The sequence below is a fragment of the Balaenoptera musculus genome, chromosome 3, assembly GCF_009873245.2.
Source record: "Balaenoptera musculus isolate JJ_BM4_2016_0621 chromosome 3, mBalMus1.pri.v3, whole genome shotgun sequence".
Lineage (NCBI taxonomy): Eukaryota > Metazoa > Chordata > Mammalia > Artiodactyla > Balaenopteridae > Balaenoptera > Balaenoptera musculus.
Window position 1 is genome coordinate 5,019,890 of NC_045787.1, and position 17,708 is coordinate 5,037,597.

Here is a 17,708-nt window from a genome sequence, read left to right on the forward strand (position 1 = left end):
AGGGGCCTGGCCCCCAACTCCTAGCAAATATAAGACTCTCTTGGGGAGCAAGGGCACACACGAGCCCCCGTCGCTGCGAAGGGGTCAGCGGAGAACGCTGCGAGCTGGGCTCTGACCCTCACTTCACTCGGCCACGCCCGCGGCCTCACCGGACACGGGCCAGTCAGCGGAGCTCGCACCATGCCCACTGTCACACACCGATGAGACTGAAGTCCCTAACTGTGGATCTTGGCTCTAAGGGGTCCAGAATCACTGGGGCCAGGAAATCAACAGCACGGGTTCCTGGGCCCCAGCCCAAAGCCTCTACCCAACAGGTCTGAATTGGACCCACCTTGCCGATAAACGAGTCCAGGTCATTCCGATGCCGTGGTCTGCGGTGACCCTCAAGAAACACCGCACTGGGACCTGCGGCTCAAAGTCAGCCCGCAGGTGCGGCGACAGCATTGCCCGAGTTCACCAGCCACGCAGCCTCCCAAGGCCCGCCTGGCCCTGCAGACTCCGAAGGCGCAGCTGTCCCCGCCGTCTGGCAGCCCCCTCAGGCGGACACACGGGGCCCCGGGACGGGCGGGGGGCACGTTCCTGAACTGTGTCAATACATCCGCGATGTCCTCTGTGAAAGAGGCTGCGGGGAAATCAGAATCCTGCATTTCACTTTGGCTTTTCCTGCCTAAATGCCTGGAGAACAAACTTTACCAATATCCCTCACACTTGAGGGAAGTGACAATTGTTTACAAGATACAAGGTACAATACTATGAAAATGTTACAGAAATAATTACATGGAACAAGTCTTTTAAGTACTTAAAGACTTTATTAGACTAACTGAAATGTATGGAAACACAGTTCCACTGAACACATTCTTTATGCACTATACTTAAAAATATAAAATACAAAATGAATTTAAAGTACTTATATTAAACGAATTTTTCCTTTTTATTTTTGTTTAGCTTTCTTTGACACCATAAAAGAAAGAAAAAAAAAAAGAACAGAAAGAGTATATTAAAAGAAAACTATTAGGTAGAATTTTTTTAAACTTTTACTTTACCTATCATATTTAATATTTCCAAGACTATTTGGCCGTGGAGAATCATACACATCGCACTCAAAGCTGTGTGATCGCCAGTCCTCTGAGAGCTAGAGGACCAAACAGAGCACGTCAGGGAGAGGGGGCAGCTGGCGGCACAGCCCCGCCCGCCCTCCAGGCCCTGCCACCCGCAGAGGCCAACGACAAGGACAAGGTGGCGGGAGGACGGGCCCAGGAAACAGCGTCGGGGCCGCTCAGTCACAGGCTGCCTGAAGGTCACGGCCACTCGTGCACGACTAGGAGGATCTTCAGACAGACGGGGGAGGAAGTTAGGAAGGAGGATGGTCTTCCCCTCGGATGCTTCGGTACTTAGCCATGTCCTCAGGAAATACTTTAGAAAGTTCTTGAATCAACAGGCTTTTAAATTTCTAAGAAGAAAAATATACACGGTCAAGATGTTTTTGCTTGTGACCCGTCACCCAAGTTAAAGACGACGCCCCACCAGAGCCTCAAACTCAAAAGAGAAACTGTGCTTTCCCTGCACTGTCTGCTCATCTCCCTGATGCCACACCCGCCAAACCGCAGCAGGTAACTGCTTGCAACTGTGCTGCAGGTACATCAGGTAGATGGAGAACTACCTGAAAGAGGAATGTTCCTTCAAATACAACTTCTTCCCTCCTGCCTCAAGTGACAAGGAGCCCGCGCGTGAGGAGCCAGCCACACAGGTGGAAGTGAGTTTTGCACAGAGCACAAGTAACAGGAGTCTTCATGTAATAATTAAGCAATTATTAATTCGAACCACATCAAACTCATTGTGTGCAAACAGCTCTCGATCAAAGCTTTCAGAGCACCTAGAAACCTGTCTTCTCCAAATACCACGCTCCTTGAGCTTTCGTATCAGCATAACGTTTGTTTTAATCCAATCTTAAAAGCAGCTAAATATCTGCCAGCATCTCAAAACCCTTTCTTATAAGCTGTTCAGAAAAGCAGCACCGCGGATAGAAACAAAGAGATGGTCCTTACATAGGTCAGGAACACATCCTCAAAGAAGGCTACATGCCAACACTACAGAAACCACTTAAGACAGAACTCGTGCAAGTTTAATCACTCAACCCACCACGCGTACAAACTGCACCGCGAGACGTTCACAATCTCATGAGAGGAAATGACACCAAGAGGCAACAGAAAGGGGTGCAAACTGAACAAACAGCACGGTCGCTCGTGTCACTGCCAACAGGCGATCTCCAGGCACAAAGGCAGGGAGGTGAACAGGAGCTCAGGGAACCGGAGCGCATCACCCTGGGGCTGCGACCCTGTTCACAAGGGGAAGGGCGGGGTGGTTTCTGCCTGTCGGCCCCTGAGCTGGACGATTCAGCTCACTCACAGACTGGCCCAAACGACCCCAGCTGGCTCTCGACCGAAGCTCTACCGTGCCGCAGAGGCAATGCTCAGTGCAAGAGCAACTCAACGCCAAGCTGGCAAAGCAGAAACGAGGCCGGGGGCACCACACTGCACCTCACAGCAAAGCACCTCCAGGGCAGGTCGCCTGAGATCAGCACAGACCCCGGGGGCCCAGGCAGCATGAGACGGGCCTGTCGCGGCAGTCCCGTCCCCAGCTCTCTGCCGGCCCCTCGCCTCGCCAGCGCGCCCTCCGCGTGGCCGTCCCCGCGAACAGCAGACACGGAGCAGGCACCCTGTGCCCCTGGGCAGCAGAGGGAACACCACACTCGTGCCCCTCGCATCCTGGAGCTTAGGCTGCGGCAGAGGACACAGGACACAGACAGAAGGGCCGAGCCTTATCAGCCAAGGCTGGTCCGCAAGGCCTCTCGGAGGAGGCGACACGCTGACCAGGGAGGACAGGCTGTGGGCAGAGGACGTGCAGGAGTCCCAGCAGAGGAGACGGCAGGGGAATGGACGGGAAGGAGACGGGCTGGTGAATTCCAGAAACGCAAACGAGGCCAGCGCTGCCGGGCCAGAATGAAGGACGGGGGTGGAGAGGCAGGAGGGCTCGCTGTCTGAGGCCAACGGGAAGGGGTGGCACCACCCACCTAAAGGAAAACCACACCCCATGCCCCGGCCACACGAGAGTCAATGCAGGTAGGTAAGAAAACACTCCATATACCATGTTCAAGATGCAGAGTTTTCTCGATCCCATCAAAACCAAGAAACACAAAGAGTAGGGTCTCTGTGGAGAATAGGGTATACGATACAAAGCGACCTGGAGTCAGAAGCTGGAGACGACCACCGGAGAAAGAGAAGTCAAGGAGGATCCGGCAATCCTCTAAACCAGAGACCCACAGTTACAGAAAAAGGCCGAACAGAAGGACTCAGAAAGCACCAAAGGGCAACCTGGAGATACTAAACTCGTAAAAATGGAAACAAGCACAGTTAGCCAACAATGACTAACACCACAAAAATTAACCCAGACTTCCGTAAACGTGAGGCTAGCCACGTCGCTACATTTATTATGCTACCACAGGGCTTGATAATATTTAATTTTATTACCTGTTACGCATTTCAGAAATCTCAACTGTGTAATGTTGTCAAGTAGCTGATGTTTTACAAAGTCTACTAGCCAAATTTGCTTTGTGAGCATTCCTTGATGTTTTGACATTATCTTCTGTTCCCAAGAACCTTACCTTCATGGTGTCAATCTTGCCTTTAACTTGTTCATTTTTAGCCAGAGCCCTCTCCAGGCACTCTTTGGTATAGAGTTGGGGATTTCGACCTTGATCTATGTATCTGGAAACATGAAACATCTCAATTAACATTCATGGCTGATACCTCCTCTCACAGTTTTCTTATGGGGAAAAAACAAAGGTAGCGATCTGTAACCTCACATGGCCCTGTTTAGAAGAAGCTGTGTCCAGGAACCAGGTGAATTAGGATTCCTTCGTTTATACAAGTATAGATGACTTGCACTCACATTACTTCTAATATGAATAACTCATGAAATCGAGTAACGATCACTTATAAACCAAGCAAGCTTCACAGCCACACCAGTTCACATTTTTAGCACTTGTGTTTTTCAAAAGGTTTCATGGCCACCACCTTTTTATCCTCACAACAACCTGTAAGGTCAGGCAGCTCCTGAACTAAGCGTGGGCCAGGGCTTCAGGACTAAGCAACACAGGGGGCCCACCGAGATGCAACCCCACCAGGCCCACCCCGTCCTCTACAGAGGAGCCTCGGGGCTGCAGGGTCGGTGAGGGGAGAGCGGCGAGCAGGAGAGCGCTGGCTTTGCCTGTCCTGAGACTAGTTTACCAACTGGAGAGAGGGGGAAATGATACACTACTTTCCTAAAAATACCTAAGTAACTTAAATTTAACAGAGACAGATTCTCTCCAATTATTTCTTAGCAGTATAAAACTGTTTCGTGAAATTTTCAACACGTGTCCCCAAAATGTCTTCATCTTCCCAAAGATTTCATTAAGTGTACTGCCTAGATGAATAACCACATTTTACCTGCGGAAGGCCACCTGCCTACTTCTGCACCTTGAAGACCTTCGCATCATTCAGCTAAACTGAATTACTCATTACAAAGAAACAAAAACCACCACCACTACACTAAGTCTGATTTTTGCATTTTTATGCTTCAGTTAAAAAAAATTATCACTTCAGATTAAAGACACTGTTAGGTTGCTGTTAATGGCATAAAAACTGGCTTTTATTTATGACAGATAGAGAAATACTAATAAATCAAAAGCTCTAGAAATCCCATTTTATTGTGATGTATCTGAAATGATGGAATGAAAAAAGCAACATTCTGGTTAAATCCTAAGCAAAATCCATCCATTTCTGGGGGGGAAAAAAACCCCAACAGGCCCAAATGTCCTAAATAAACAACCCCTTTTGACAGTGATGTCCTTTGGATTGGGCTCTTCTTTGAAGACTCGAGGGTTGACTCCCACTTCTGCCAACTCACTAACCCCAAGCACCGGGCAGAAGGGCCGAGGTTTACACTGGTATATCTGCTACAGACGCAGTCGGCGTGCCTGAGAACGGGCCTGGAAACCCTTCTACCTCGGCACAGACTGACCGACAGTTCAGATCTGCTGCTTGCTGGGCGCTCAGAGGCCACCCCATCCCAGGTCCCCACGGGGGCCTCCGCTGCCCGTGCACCCACCGGCTCTGGCTGTGCTGGCCGAGGCCTCACTGCCCCCGCCTCTTCAGCAGTCTTTCCCATCTGTTTCCTCTCATTTGCTCCACTTCAGAAGCCAGGAGTAGTTCCTTGGCATCTGTCAACATACTCATCCCACACCCTCGTGACCAGAACGGCTCTAACGAGGACCTTTAAGGAAGGGAAATCAGCCTCCACCTTGCCGCACTTCACGAGCAGGAGTCTAGAGCTGCAGCACACGCACAAGACAGACCTTCGCTCCCACCTGGGAACACGTGACACCTTGGCCAGCAGGTGAGGACAGAGCTGAGGCTGGGAAAACTGCAGCCTGTGTGTCCTGACGTGGTGGCCAGCTGCCGAGCTGTGCTGTAACTGGGACTTTCATCTCTGACCTTTGGGGATGTAAAAAGGTAACTTTTCCTTTTACTGTTCAAGGAACTCTAGTGATTTACATTTGTAGTTTTACTGCAAAAAGCCCCAGAATACTCTTGCTGTTCCAAGGCAGCTCCGGGAGGGAGGCCGCTTGGCCCAGAGAATTGGCCCTGGTCAACACAAGTCCAGGATTTGAAACTAAAAATAGAGCTATCATATGATACAGTAATCCCACTCCTGGGCATATACACAGACAAAACTATAATTCAAAAAGATACACGCACCCCTATGTTCATAGTAACACTATTTACAATAGCCAAGACACGGAAACAACCTAAGTGTCCATCCACAGATGAATGGATAAAGAAGATGTGGTGTGTATATATACACAATGGAATACTACTCAGCCATAAAAAAAGAATGAAATAATGCCATTTACAGCAACATGGATGGACCTAGAGATTGTCATACTAAGTGAAGTCAGAAAGACAAATATCACAAGCTATCACTTATATGTGGAATCTAAAACACGACACAAATGAACATATCTATGAAATAGAAACAGACTCACAGACATAGAGAACAGATTAGTGGTTGCCAAGGGGAAGGGGGGTGGGAGAGGGATGGAGTGAGAGTTTGGGGTTAGCAGACACTAATACAGGATGGATCAACAAGGTCCTACTGTATAGCACAGGGAATTACATTCAATATCCTGTGATAAATCATAATGGAAAAGAATATATATATATGTATAGTTGAATCACTTTGCCGTACAGCAGAAATTAACACAACACTGTAAATCAACTATACTCCAATAAAAAAAAAAAAAAAAAAAAAAAGAAGAAGAAGTCCAGAATTTTAGTCTCAGCTCTGACACTGACTAGTTAAACAGCCACTACAGTTACTTACTGGTTCTTTCACCTGTGAAATCAGTGTGATAAAACCTGGATGGATAAAACCTAAAGAGTTTATTTCCTAGAGGCGTTCTCTAGGCCAGGACTGTGCCCAGGTGCAGGTAACTCTCTCGCAGAAAACGGTAAAAAGCCTTACCAAACATACCTGGCCTAAGAACTTTTTTTTTCAACAGAGCAGATATTATCATCTCCTAGAACCAGCACTGCCAGGGCAGTCTGGGGGGATACCAGACCAAATTCGTACTTCTCGGGTTGTTTCTGGCTTTAATTTTTTTTTAATTTATAATATAGCTGCATAAGACTTTTTCCTTCTCAAGAAAAAAAAAGGAATTCATGTGGTTGTCCTTTTATATAAGCAAGATTTTAAGAGCCTAGGATGTTCTTCACATATTTAAAAAGCCTTTATTCACATGTAACTCTTTTTAAACAATACAATACTGAGGGTTTTTTTTTAAAGTTAATTAATTTATTTATGTTTGGCTGCGTTGGGTCTTCGTTGCTGTGTGCAGGCTCTCTCTAGTTGTGGCGAGCGGGGAGCTACTCTTCATTGCGGTATGCGGGCTTCTCATTGCGGTGGCTTCTCTTGTTGTGGAGCAGGCGCTCCAGGCGCGTGGGCTTCAGTAGTTGTGGCTCACGGGCTTAAGTTGCTCCGTGGCATGTGGGATCTTCCCGGACCAGGGCTCGAACCTGTGTCCCCTGCCTTGGCAGGCAGATTCTCAACCACTGCGCCACCAGGGAAGTCCCTGAGATTTTTTATTTTTTTAATGGTTTAATCCCATTAGAACATAAGCTCCATGACGACGGGTATTTTTGTCTGTTTTCTTCCCTAGCACATACGAAGCACCCAGACCATGCCTGCCACATAGCAGACACTTAAATACTGGTAGTTGAGGAAATGATTACAGCAAAACTAAACAATAATTAGAATATCAAGAACGCTACTTACTCAAATACTTCTAAAGGGACAGTAATATCATGAAGTTGCTGTCTGCACTTATCGATATCCTGTAAGCCAGTAACAATAAAATTCCTGAGGGAAAAAGCAAAAATGGGACGTTAGGTTAATTGGGACGACGGCACCGAGCACCACCCACACCTGGCCGACCAGGGATGCACACGCGTGTTCCTTGCACAAGCACAGGCTACATGTGGCTCTCAGCTCTTTGGTTAGCTACGGAATTCCTAGGAAAGCTTCGGCGTTATATCATATGCTCACCTATCTCCTGATTTTCTTTTTAAACAAGGAATTGCCAGTACTGGGGGGCAGGAACCAATAGGAATGAGGGCAGGAGCCTTTGAGAATCTGATGAAAAATACGAGCCCTCTCTCAGAAACAGTCACCCTGCGGTGGCGGGGATTTCGTGTGCGGTGTCAGACGACGCCCGGGGTGGGCGACTCCAGCCCAAGCATCCATCCTCAAAGCCTGGGGGAAAGCAAGCCGCGGTTGCCTAGTCGAGCTTCAGCTCCCCGCGGGAGCCTTCCCAGATCAGCCGGCTAGTCCCGCAGCACCGCGTACGCAAGGCGGGCTTGCGAACAGGTTGGTGCGTGTGCCCTCCGTACAGCGGTGAGCCCTTCTCGGGAGCATCCCATTTGTATCTGCCTTTTGTCCACCCTAGGGCCGGGCACCGCGGCCAGCACACGGCTGCCCCAAAAATCACTTCATAAACGTGCTGTGGCCCGTCGCACCCCACCACCGCCCACCATCATCCGAGTCCTCCCTTCGGGCCTAGGCATCAAGCGGTCCCTGAGCCCTCACCTTCCCGGGGCCCATTTCACCGCACGGCCGCGTGAAGCCCGCCTCCCCTCGGGGGGGCAGGGGCGGAACCCCCCGCCGAAGGGGAGCGAGTCCTACGTGCGTGGGGCGAGACTCAGATTCAGAAGCACGCCTCCCCCTGACAGCCCCACAAACGGAGACTGATAACGTGTCCAAACGCGGCCCCAAGACCAGGTCCCAGCGCGGCAAAGCGGGAAGGAGGCGGGCCTGCAACAGGAGGCAGCGGCCAGCCCGCCTGCGCACAGCCTGGACCGGGAGGGCCCGGGACGGCCCGGCCCCGAGCAGGGCGGGCAGAGGCGGCGGCTCTCGGCCGGCTCCAGCCTCCCCATCCCGGCTCCCAGACAGACAGACGCCACCCCGCTGGCGCCGGGGACACGCCGGCGGACTCGGCCGCCACTCACAGCTTCTGGTTGAGCCCGGCCTGGCTGCTGGGCTGGAAGTCGCTGACGATGATGCCGAGCTGCCGGATGTTCTCCACGAACTTCTCCAGGTGCTCCTCCAGGTGGTCGAACTTCTCGGCCATGGCCCGGCCGTCCGCACCGCCGCGGGCGCGCTCCTGCCCCGGCGCCTCTGGCTTCCGCCGGGGCCCGCCACCACTTCCGTTTCCTCTGGGGCCGGGTGGGCGGGGCCTGGGTGGTGGGGCGGGGCGGGCCGCCGGGGCGGGGCGTGGACCCGGAGGCGGTGTCTGGGGCGGGGCCTGCATCGGGGGCGGGGTTTGAGCGTGGGGCGAGGCGGACGTCAGCTCCGCCTGGCCCCAGCAACCCTAAGCGGCCCAGGTGAGCGGAGCACGCCAGGGGTTGGTCCTCAGGACTCGCACGCGTGCTCTGAGGGCCACAAAGAGCCCGCGATGGGGACCTGTGGGATCCCGCTCTGCCTTCACCGGCCCTAGGCAAGTTCCCGAGCCTCTGAGCCTCTGAGCCCGTCCATAAAATCGGGATAATGAGACCCGACAGCTACATGAGGTTAGTTAGAGGAGGTAACGCCCGTAAGGCTGAAGCACAGCGGGCAGTGCTTGGAAAGAGTAGCTTGACCCTTAATGAAAATGACTTTTTTTTTCCTGAGTATTCAAATTACAGGTACTTATGGTAAATAATTGCAACAATAAAGAAAAACATATAATGAAGAAAGGGGAAAAGACACCTGATATCCTGCCCCCCTGACATGAGCCATCTTTAAGATCTCGGAGACCTTCCCTTCCGACGCTTCTTTACGGGCAGGTACAACCGCTTGCGGGCAAAGGGTTTGCCCAGCTTCTTATTCCACACCAGCGAGCCGCTGTGCAGGGTCCAACAGGCTTCCTACCTGCTCCTCCGGAGGCTGGCCTCTCCCTTTTGGAGCCACTCAGCCTCTGCCCTGACCCTGAAACGCAGCTCAGGCTGGGCTTCAGGCCCATCACTTTTCCAGCAGTGATTTGCCATCCCCAAAGGGGTGAATGAGCAGCAAGGACAACAACACACGGTGACCTTAGGTCTAGTGTCACAACTGAGGCTTCTAGTGCTAACTGCTGCCACCTCCCACCAGAGGTCTCCGTCCCCTCCATGCGCCATATAAGGCAACGTCTTCACAAATACCCACGTACCTGAAAACCCTAAAGTTTGCATGAAGGACCCGATACAGACAGTCTCCTTGCCCCTCAGTTGGAATCCTTGAGGTCAGCTCTGGCACCCCGACTTCTTTCTTCTGGTATGTAATTAACACCCACCAACTCTAACTCTTCCTTCTAGCCATCTCCCCTCAGCTCTTCCTTCCCTAATTCCAGCCACCTTCCTAGGTCAGGTCCTCGGCCCCTCGTGCCAGCTCTAATAAGACAGTGCCCTCTGGGGCTTCCCTATCTGCGAAGAATAACCTCCCCTACTTCACAGAGCTTTTTGTAAACTGCTGTTCATTGATCTTACTAAAATTCCATTTTGACCACTCTTGTGCTTAAGAAACGTTTATGCCCATTCTTCTAGGACTAACTGACATTTGCTCCTGCAGTAGCCTGCCTGGATCCCTCAAGCCACAGCGATTTCCTTTTCTACTGAATATCATAGTATCCATCATTCATCCTTTTCAGTTCCCAGACTCTTACGCAAAATGAGGAAGCCCCTTTTCTTGATGATCTCCAAAGCCTCTCCCAACTGCAGCCAGAAATGGGAACCCAGAGAAGGTACGTGATTTGTCAGACTTACTGAATCAGGAACTCCAATTGATGTGGTGGGCTGAAGTGACCGGGAGAGCCTCTGTTCTGCTCTGAATACACAGACATGTTAGATAAAGTACCTCCCTCCCAACTTAACGGCAGTTAACCTCAGGGGAATTTTAAAACGAGGTGGCAATAAAATACTAGACAAAAGGAAAAAAAATGATGATTGGGGAGAGGGCTAGATAGGAAGTTAGTCCTTTTCAATTTCATAAGAAAAAAAAGGGATAGATATTGATTGGACTTAGGCTTTGTTTAGTATTGATTTTAAAAATTTAAGTTTATTTCTTTAGTAGAACAATATAATTTCAAACTAGTAAAGGGGAAAGGGAATAAGGACAATGCAATCAATTAAATAGAAGGCAAGAAAAACAGAATAGGTGAAGCAAAGGACAAGCATAAAAAATAAGCACACAGTAAGATAAAAGAATTAAAGAAAAATATGTTGGTGATCACAGTGAATGTAAACAGACTTCACTACTTGTTTAAAAGGGAGATTCTCCCAGATTGGAAGTGTTTTATTATATTTTGTTTTGTTGTATTGTTGTTGCTGCTGTCTTAGTCCAGCTATGTGGCTTTTCCAAAGCACACCTAAAACAAACACACAGAAAGGTTTAGATAAAGGAATAGGACAGAAAAATCTATGACAGGTAATCAAAAAAAAGTTATTAAACATATGAAATTAAAAATTAATAAAAATGTTAAAAGACTTTTTTAATGATAAAGGAAAGAGTCCACCAAGAGGCTATACTAATATTTACCTATAAGCAACTAACAGCATTGTCTTATAATATCTAGCACAAAAATTGGCAAATTATGAGGAAAAATTCAAAGTCCATAATTATAACAAGAGATTTGAACCACCTCTATCAGAAAATGATGTCAAGTAGAGCACAAAATAAATGAAGAATATGCAAGAGTTGAATAATATGATTAATGTTTGTGATCTTTGACAAACACTGAACCCTGAAGAACAGATTATTTTCAAGCACATATGGAATATTTATAAAAATTTGACCATTCACTAGACTACAAAGGAAGTTTCAGCAAATTTCAAATTGTGTCACGTGGACTGGATTTTCTGACTTCAGTGGTATAATTACAGTAGAAATCAATGAAGTTATTTGCTTTCTACAAACACACACACACACACACACACACACACACACACACACACAGAGACCTGAAAACCAAAACACACTCTTTGAAATAATTCATGGATATACATACATCTGAATTTGTATGGGCAAGACCCGATTGATGTCCGTCATCCCAATGTAATTATTAGTAGCACTTCCTGTCACTCACTATCAAAGGTGTCTCAATTTGGTTGATACATTACATGGCCATACTAGTTAAAGGGGAATTTGTAACATATTTGGAACTGAATGATAAGCACTCCTTATCAAACTTCTGCTTTGCTTCTAAGGTGATACATTGAGGAAAAATAACCTGGAAATAATAAGCTAGGGTTTTCAACCCAAAGAGTTAATGAAAAGGAGCAAGAGAGAAATCACAAGCACAAAAAAATATGTAGAAAGGAGAGAAAAAGGTAAAGACAGATACTGATGAAAACGAAAACTCTTACATTAGTTTTTTTTTCTGCTTTCGTTAGAAGCTAGAATGATGAACAGTAAAGAAAAGCTGACTGTTGAAAAGATGAGTAAAGATACATACTTCAGCAAGTCCATTAGGAAGGCAGAGAGAGAATAAACAATATTATAAATGAATGAGGGAACATCATTCAATTACAGTGAAACTTGTATTCATATTTTGAAAGCTTGAAGGATGTGGACAATTTTCTAGGAAACTTCCAAAAGTTAACCTAAAAAATAATAGGAGATCAGAATAGATTCTAACCTTTCAATAAACTGGCCAGCAGACAAAAATCTCTTTCAGAGAAACAAAAGACATCAAGCTGTGACTGCTTTTAACACTAGTTTGTTCTTTTTTAATGAAACATTAAAGAAAAAAGAATTTCAATCTTAAGCAGACACTTTCAGAGAGTAGAAAAAGAAGAAACAACATCCCAGCTCATTTTCAAAGGATTATATAACTTTGATAGGAAATGCAGACAAGGACAGTCCAAAAAAAAAGGAAGAAAATATAAGCCAATCTTCCTTCTGAAAGTAGATGTAAAAATCACAAATATTATAAAATACTAGCAAATTGAATCAATTATCCCGTATCAGCTATCAACTGCTACATAAACAAACCTCCTGGACACTTAGTGGCTTGAAACAGCTACTTTCCTCTATTTTGCCCACAAATCTGCAATGTAGGCTGTGCATGGCATTTGTAGCTTGCCCCGGCTCCGTGTCACTTTGGCTGGGTGGCTTGGCTGAGGCTAGTGGATCTGCTTTCAAGAAGGCTCACTCACACGGCCATCACATTGATGGTGGATGTCGGCCGGGAGCCCAGCTGAACTGTAAGCTAGAGAACACAGGCCCCCTCTGCGTGAGTCTCTGCGGACTTTGGGAGCATCCTTGCCTTGTGGCGGCTGGCTTCCAGGAGCACGTAGCTCAAGAGAAACAGGTAGAAGCTGCACAGCCTTCTAGAACCTTGCCTCCAAAGTCCCATAGCATCACTTGCACCGTAGCCATGGCACAGATGGATTCCCAGGGAGGGAACGTAACCCTGACCTGTCAATGGAAGAAGGAAGAAGTCACTTGGTTGGCAGAACAGGTGAAAGAACAGGTGAGACCTTTTGAAGCCATTTTTGAAAAACACAACCTGTCAAACATCACACTGAAAAAAATAATAATAATGATCTATTGGGCTTCTCCTAGGACTGCAAGAATGGTGAATATCATAAAATCTTTCATGTATCTAAGTCCATTAAGAATTAAAGCAGAGAAATATCTCAGATAGATTTTTATAATAGACAGTTGATAAAATTCAACTTGATTCATGGGTTTTTTGTTTTTTTTTTTTTTAACAAAGGAACTTCTGAGAAAACAAATAGAAACTTCCTGATCCTAATAAAGGATACATACTATAAACTTATAGAGGGCATTTGACTAAATGATAGAACTTTGGAAACAGTCTCATTAAAGTCAAGAACATGCCAGAATCTTCCCTATCACCCCAACTCTTCAGTACTTCATTGGAGCACCGGCCGGTGTAGAAACAGTCCTGGCAGCGGCACTGGGCTGTTACCCATGTCCTCACCAGTGTCTGCCTTTTTTGACATTGAACCTCTACGTCCCTCCTGCTCATATCTTATACCTTAGCTTCCAGCTGTATTTTAGGAATTCTGAGGCGAGGAATCCAAACTTACACATCCCCCAGAGTCCCAATTGTATTCAAACTAACTCAATAAACATTTTTTGATTATTCGAAGGTCACAGGGAAAAAAAAAGAAAGAAAGAAAAGAAAACCACAAAAGAAAGTGGTAGAAAGAAACTTAATGCCTATTTTTCCACCATGGATGTAACTCCCCAGGAAGCCATCCTTTTCTGTCGGGTAGACCCTGGCAGCAACTTGCTTTCCAAATAATTAAGAGAAATGGGTGCTTCTGCAGTTTTGACTTATGGCACCATCTGTGCTACCCTCCCCTGTTTTTTTCCAGCACTTAGCGAGTTGTTTCTGCTGTGTCCTGTACTTGTGTCTGTAGCCCATGATAGGGCCAGTTCCTAAGAGCCGCTGTGGCCATAGGAAAGGTTCCATGGAGATGTTCTGCACTGCTGCTTTTGTCCTGCCTCATAATAGTCACCCTGGCTCTGGGATCATGTTACCTGTTGTATCAGTTCCCTAGGGCTGCTGCAACACAGTATCACAGACTAGGGGGCTTACACAATAGAAATGTGTTGTCTCACGGTCCTGGAGGCCAAAAGTCTGAGACCAAGGTGTCAGCTGGACTGGTTCCTTCTGAGGCTGGGCGGGAGAATCTGTTCCATGCCTCTCTCCTGGCTTCTGGTGGTTTGCTGGCAATCCTTGGTGTTCCTTGGCTTGTAAATGCACCACCCTGCTCTCTGCCTTCATGTTCACATGGTGTTCTCCCTGTGCGCACGTCTCTGTCCAAATTTACTCTTTTTATAAGAACATCAGTCATACTGGATTGGGGCCCACCCTAATGACTTCATTTTAACTTGATTGCATCTGTAAAGACTTTATTTCCAAATACAGTCACATTCTTAGGTACTGGGAGTTAGGATTCCAGCATCTCTTTTTGGAGGGGACACAATTCAAGCCGTAACACCTGCCTCTTCTGTTCAGGAACGCCAGCCCTTGCTCTCTGTATTGTGACTGCAGGACATTTAATTCAGCCCAGGTCATATTGAGTATAATTATGGTATCATACCCTACATTTTTGTGATTTGTGATTAGTCATCAACTCCAATTATTCTTCCCATAAATATTCTCTTTCCTCTCTCCTCCTATTTGCATTGGCTAAAGTGAGAACAGAAATGGGAGGTTTTCAAGTCTGACTTTTGAAACCATCCCAAGTAGGGCCATTGAGATCCACTGAGTGCACCAGAGTTTGAAAGTCTCTCTAAATCACTCATCTCCCAGTTGTCCTAACTTATTGTTCCATCGACTATTCTCTGATGAACCCAAAAGCTATTCAAACCCACTGAGACCTTCATGAAGGTTCTCCGTCTTCCTCTTGAAACAGCTAAATTGTGGCTGCTTTCCCTTTACTGAGCATGGTAAATATTGTTCATTTGTTTGTAAGACATGTTTTAAGATTTAAACACCCAAGTCTCCAAATGTAAATGGAATTAGGCTGGAAAATCCCAGCAAGTCAGAAGGTGTACCTGGTAGGACGCTGCATGCAGAAAGCCTGCAGGGCTCTGCTTACGGTAGAGGGTGTCGCTTTGGTTTCCCTCTGAGGTCAAGGTGATCTGCCCCTGGGAAATTTCCAGCCTTCTAATGCTTTGTGACCTTGGAATCTGGAGGCATTTTTTTTCTTTCTTTCTTTCTTTTTATTCATTTGCATTATTGTTGCTCGATCAGCACTCATGGCCCTTAGTGATGCCATTTGGAACATTTTTTGCCATTCATTTTCATTTATTCTGAGAATCAGATTCAGCTTAAGTTTTTAAAAATGCAGCTATCCTACCAAGAGGGCAAAGCAGCTGGTTTCTGCTTCTTACTTTGTGGATTTTCCGCACATTAGCAGTTCTAGCAGAAGGGAAGGTTTGCAACTCTGTTGCTTCGATGATGATGGTGATATGATAATGATAATGGTCATGATCATACTGATGCCAATAGCTAGCGTTTTACTGAGCATTTTATAAAGAGTATTTCATTTATTCTTCATAACCTTAAGAGGAAGCTACTATAATTTGCACCATACATAGTCAAATGTAAACCAAAAAAGCTTCCCTAAATACAGAATTGAGAAGCAGAATAATTCCAACTGGTAGAGGAGGCTGATCTCACTTTTCCCCAAGTGCCACACTGACACATGAATGTTCAAATAAATCAGATTTACCATTCATTCTATTAGGCTCACATGTCCGTGAGCGTGCATGACTTGTGCCGTAAAAAAATATAAATTGTATCTTGTTTTTACACTAATTAGTATTGAGAAACAGTAAGATCTCTCTTCTATTTCCTTTGACATGAAACATCTGTGGTTCTACCTGAAATTCTGTGTAACGAACCTATGACAAGATTACATTCCTATAGCCTACAGATTGCCATGTGAGCCAATCAGGAAATGGAAGCATGCAGTTGACATTCACTATTAAGTTTTCATGAAAAGTTTGTCACAAATTCAAAAGAGGACAGGGTAGCACTATAGAAAGAGGGAAAAGGTGAGATATTTAACTCTTTAGCCAATTATACACACATACACAGAAATATAAACTTTTCAGACTTCATACCAATTTTCACCCTACTGGCTCCTTCAATACATTGCTGAAGTCCTGATATCTCGCAGTCCTGTGTAGAAACTGATGACGTTCAGCAGAAGTCTAAGTTTGTCTTAAACACTCCAAGAGAAATGCATTGTGCTCAAGTATGTGCTTCCAATTGTGATGATCCAGAAAGCAAAGCCTTACCTTGCAGAAAATCATGGTGCACATGGACTGGGGGCACCTGCCTCTGGTTCTAATCAAGAAAGAGAACCAGGACGCTGTCCAGCAAAGAACATCTGAAATAAGTAAATATGAAGCAGCTTGTGTCAGAAGACTAAGTAAAAATATATCAAAACTCTCAGTATGGAAGATGGAAGCTAAGAGGGGCCATGATCAAGGTCTACACAATTTCAGTTACAATGGGCACCAGAACTAGTGTCAACCTCCTTAACCTTCTAAAGAAAATGGCTTTAGTTGTGTTAGTCCGGGTCTGTGAGAAGCAGATCCCAAGGTGGGATTGAACATATAAGACATTTTTAAAGGAAATATTGGTGAAAGAAAATGGGGAGGTAACCAGAAAAGGCCAGGAGAATCAAGACCAAGATGCAGGTCTGATCCCAAGAAAAGGAGAGAAAGGAGGAAGCAGGGAGGGAGGGAAGAGGTGGTAGAGAAGGCGGGGAGGGAGGGAGCAAGGAAGTGGGGGAGGGAAGAAGGCGGGTGGGCAGGCAGGCTAGAAGCATTTTGGACTGTAGTGCAGTTCTAAGGAGAGTTTGGTAAGACCACTACGGAGTCCTCAAACCCAAATCCCTCATCAGCAGAGTCCCAGGTCTCTCTGGATGAACATGACTTAGTATTCCCGCCTCACCCAGTCATTGACTAGAAGCAGTCCAAGGGAGCAGAAACTGTAATAAATTTCAGAGTAGAGCACTGGGGCTCCTTGTCAATTCTGGACACTGCAGTTGGAGATCTGAGGGGTGAATTTTCATGGGCACCACATCAGGTCAAACAACAATCATAACCATAATCATAATAATGGCTGTTTACTGACAGCCTGCTCAGAGCCAAGCATTGCACTAGATATTTTACATATTAAACATAATTGTCAAAACAACCCTCCAGGCTAGGTATGGTTGCTCCTCAAGTTCAATGAGGAAATTGAAGCTTGAAAGGGTAAGTGCCTTACCAAGACTACACAACTGGTTGGTGCAGAAGTGACAGTGAATCCTGTGTCCCTTAGGCTCCAAAGCCCATATTCTTACCACAGCAAACACATGAGAGGACTTTTGCTTCCTCAACAAGAAACACTGACTTCACTGAATTTGTTAAGCCAAAAAAAGTTGAGTGTTTTTTAAATATAAACAATGCTAACACAGCCAACACAACAATGTAAAGCACACAATTATACTCCAATAAAGATGTTAAAAAAAAAAAACCACAATGCTGCTTGTGTTCTGCATAATTCATAAGTGACAAGATTTGAGACTGACACCATCACACTTTCCAACAAATGACTCATC

The 17,708-nt window shown here is 46.3% G+C and overlaps 1 protein-coding gene across 1 annotated transcript; it reads right to left on the reverse strand.

The window, feature by feature from the left end:
- Nucleotides 1-1,016: 1,016 nt before the first annotated feature.
- Nucleotides 1,017-8,798, reverse strand: MED10 (mediator complex subunit 10). Its single transcript, XM_036848883.1, has 4 exons — nucleotides 8,604-8,798; nucleotides 7,375-7,458; nucleotides 3,662-3,764; nucleotides 1,017-1,450 (listed from the first exon to the last, which is right to left on the reverse strand). The coding sequence occupies exons 1-4, from the start codon at nucleotides 8,723-8,725 to the stop codon at nucleotides 1,352-1,354; spliced, it is 408 nt and encodes a 135-aa protein (XP_036704778.1). The 5' UTR covers nucleotides 8,726-8,798; the 3' UTR covers nucleotides 1,017-1,351.
- Nucleotides 8,799-17,708: the final 8,910 nt, after the last annotated feature.

Coding starts and splice junctions, on each gene's coding strand:
- MED10 (XM_036848883.1), bottom strand. CDS start 8,725: ATGGCCGAGAAGTTCGACCACCTGGAGGAGCACCTGGAGAAGTTCGTG. Junction 7,459..8,603: donor GCCGGGCTCAACCAGAAGCT/GTGAGTGGCGGC, acceptor TTTTTCCCTCAG/GAATTTTATTGTTACTGGCT. Junction 3,765..7,374: donor GTCCCTTTAGAAGTATTTGA/GTAAGTAGCGTT, acceptor TCATGTTTCCAG/ATACATAGATCAAGGTCGAA.